This window comes from Aegilops tauschii, chromosome 6 (assembly GCF_002575655.3).
Source record: "Aegilops tauschii subsp. strangulata cultivar AL8/78 chromosome 6, Aet v6.0, whole genome shotgun sequence".
NCBI lineage: Eukaryota > Viridiplantae > Streptophyta > Magnoliopsida > Poales > Poaceae > Aegilops > Aegilops tauschii.
In genome coordinates, this window is record NC_053040.3 from 35,324,902 (window position 1) to 35,325,749 (window position 848).

General features: G+C 63.7%; 1 protein-coding gene across 1 annotated transcript; it reads right to left on the reverse strand.

The window, feature by feature from the left end:
* On the reverse strand, positions 1-580 carry LOC109781646 (histone H4). Its single transcript, XM_020340230.4, has one exon. It carries the CDS (start codon positions 482-484, stop codon positions 173-175), a length of 312 nt encoding a protein of 103 aa, XP_020195819.1. The 5' UTR covers positions 485-580; the 3' UTR covers positions 1-172.
* Between the last annotated feature and the right edge of the window lie 268 nt (positions 581-848).

An 848-nucleotide genomic window follows, 5' to 3' on the forward strand; every position in this document is an offset into this window, starting at 1 on the left:
TTCAGGGGTAAAATGCAGAGATGTCCATTCCACGCTAGTAGTACATCGAAACAACAGACAGCAGCGAGATGCGGCCATTCCATTACACCGAAGACCATGAACACTGAACAACCGATGGCTAGCTAAATACGAATCTGGCGGCGCGAGGCGGATTCGACTGGACCGGCGCGGCCTAGCCGCCGAATCCGTAGAGGGTGCGTCCCTGGCGCTTGAGCGCGTAGACGACGTCCATGGCGGTGACGGTCTTGCGGCGGGCGTGCTCGGTGTAGGTGACGGCGTCGCGGATGACGTTCTCCAGGAAGATCTTGAGCACGCCGCGGGTCTCCTCGTAGATGAGCCCCGAGATGCGCTTCACGCCGCCCCTCCGCGCCAGCCGCCGGATCGCCGGCTTGGTGATGCCCTGGATGTTGTCGCGCAGCACCTTCCGGTGGCGCTTGGCGCCGCCCTTGCCGAGCCCCTTCCCTCCCTTGCCGCGGCCCGACATCCTCGACGCTTCCCTCTCCGGCGAGCTTCGCTTGGCTGCTGTGTGTGTGTGTTGCTGGTGGTGGTCGCTGCGGCGGTGTGGTGTGGTGGACGGCGGTGGCGTGTGGGGAATTTATAGCAGCGAGGTTTCCGGGGAGGAGATGGGGCGATCCGCGTGATGCGAGGCGTGGGCCGTCGGATGGGATATGGACGGCTGGGAGTGAGGGGGAGGGGTGGCGCGGATCGATGACGTGGCGGGGCGCGGGGGCTTGGGCGGGAAGAGGTGTGTTTTCTCGGGATGTACTGGAGGGAGCAGACTATTGTTTTGGGCCTTGGGAGCTGCTCGTTGACAGCTCAAGCCGACGACAGCTTTTTTTTTCCCGGGT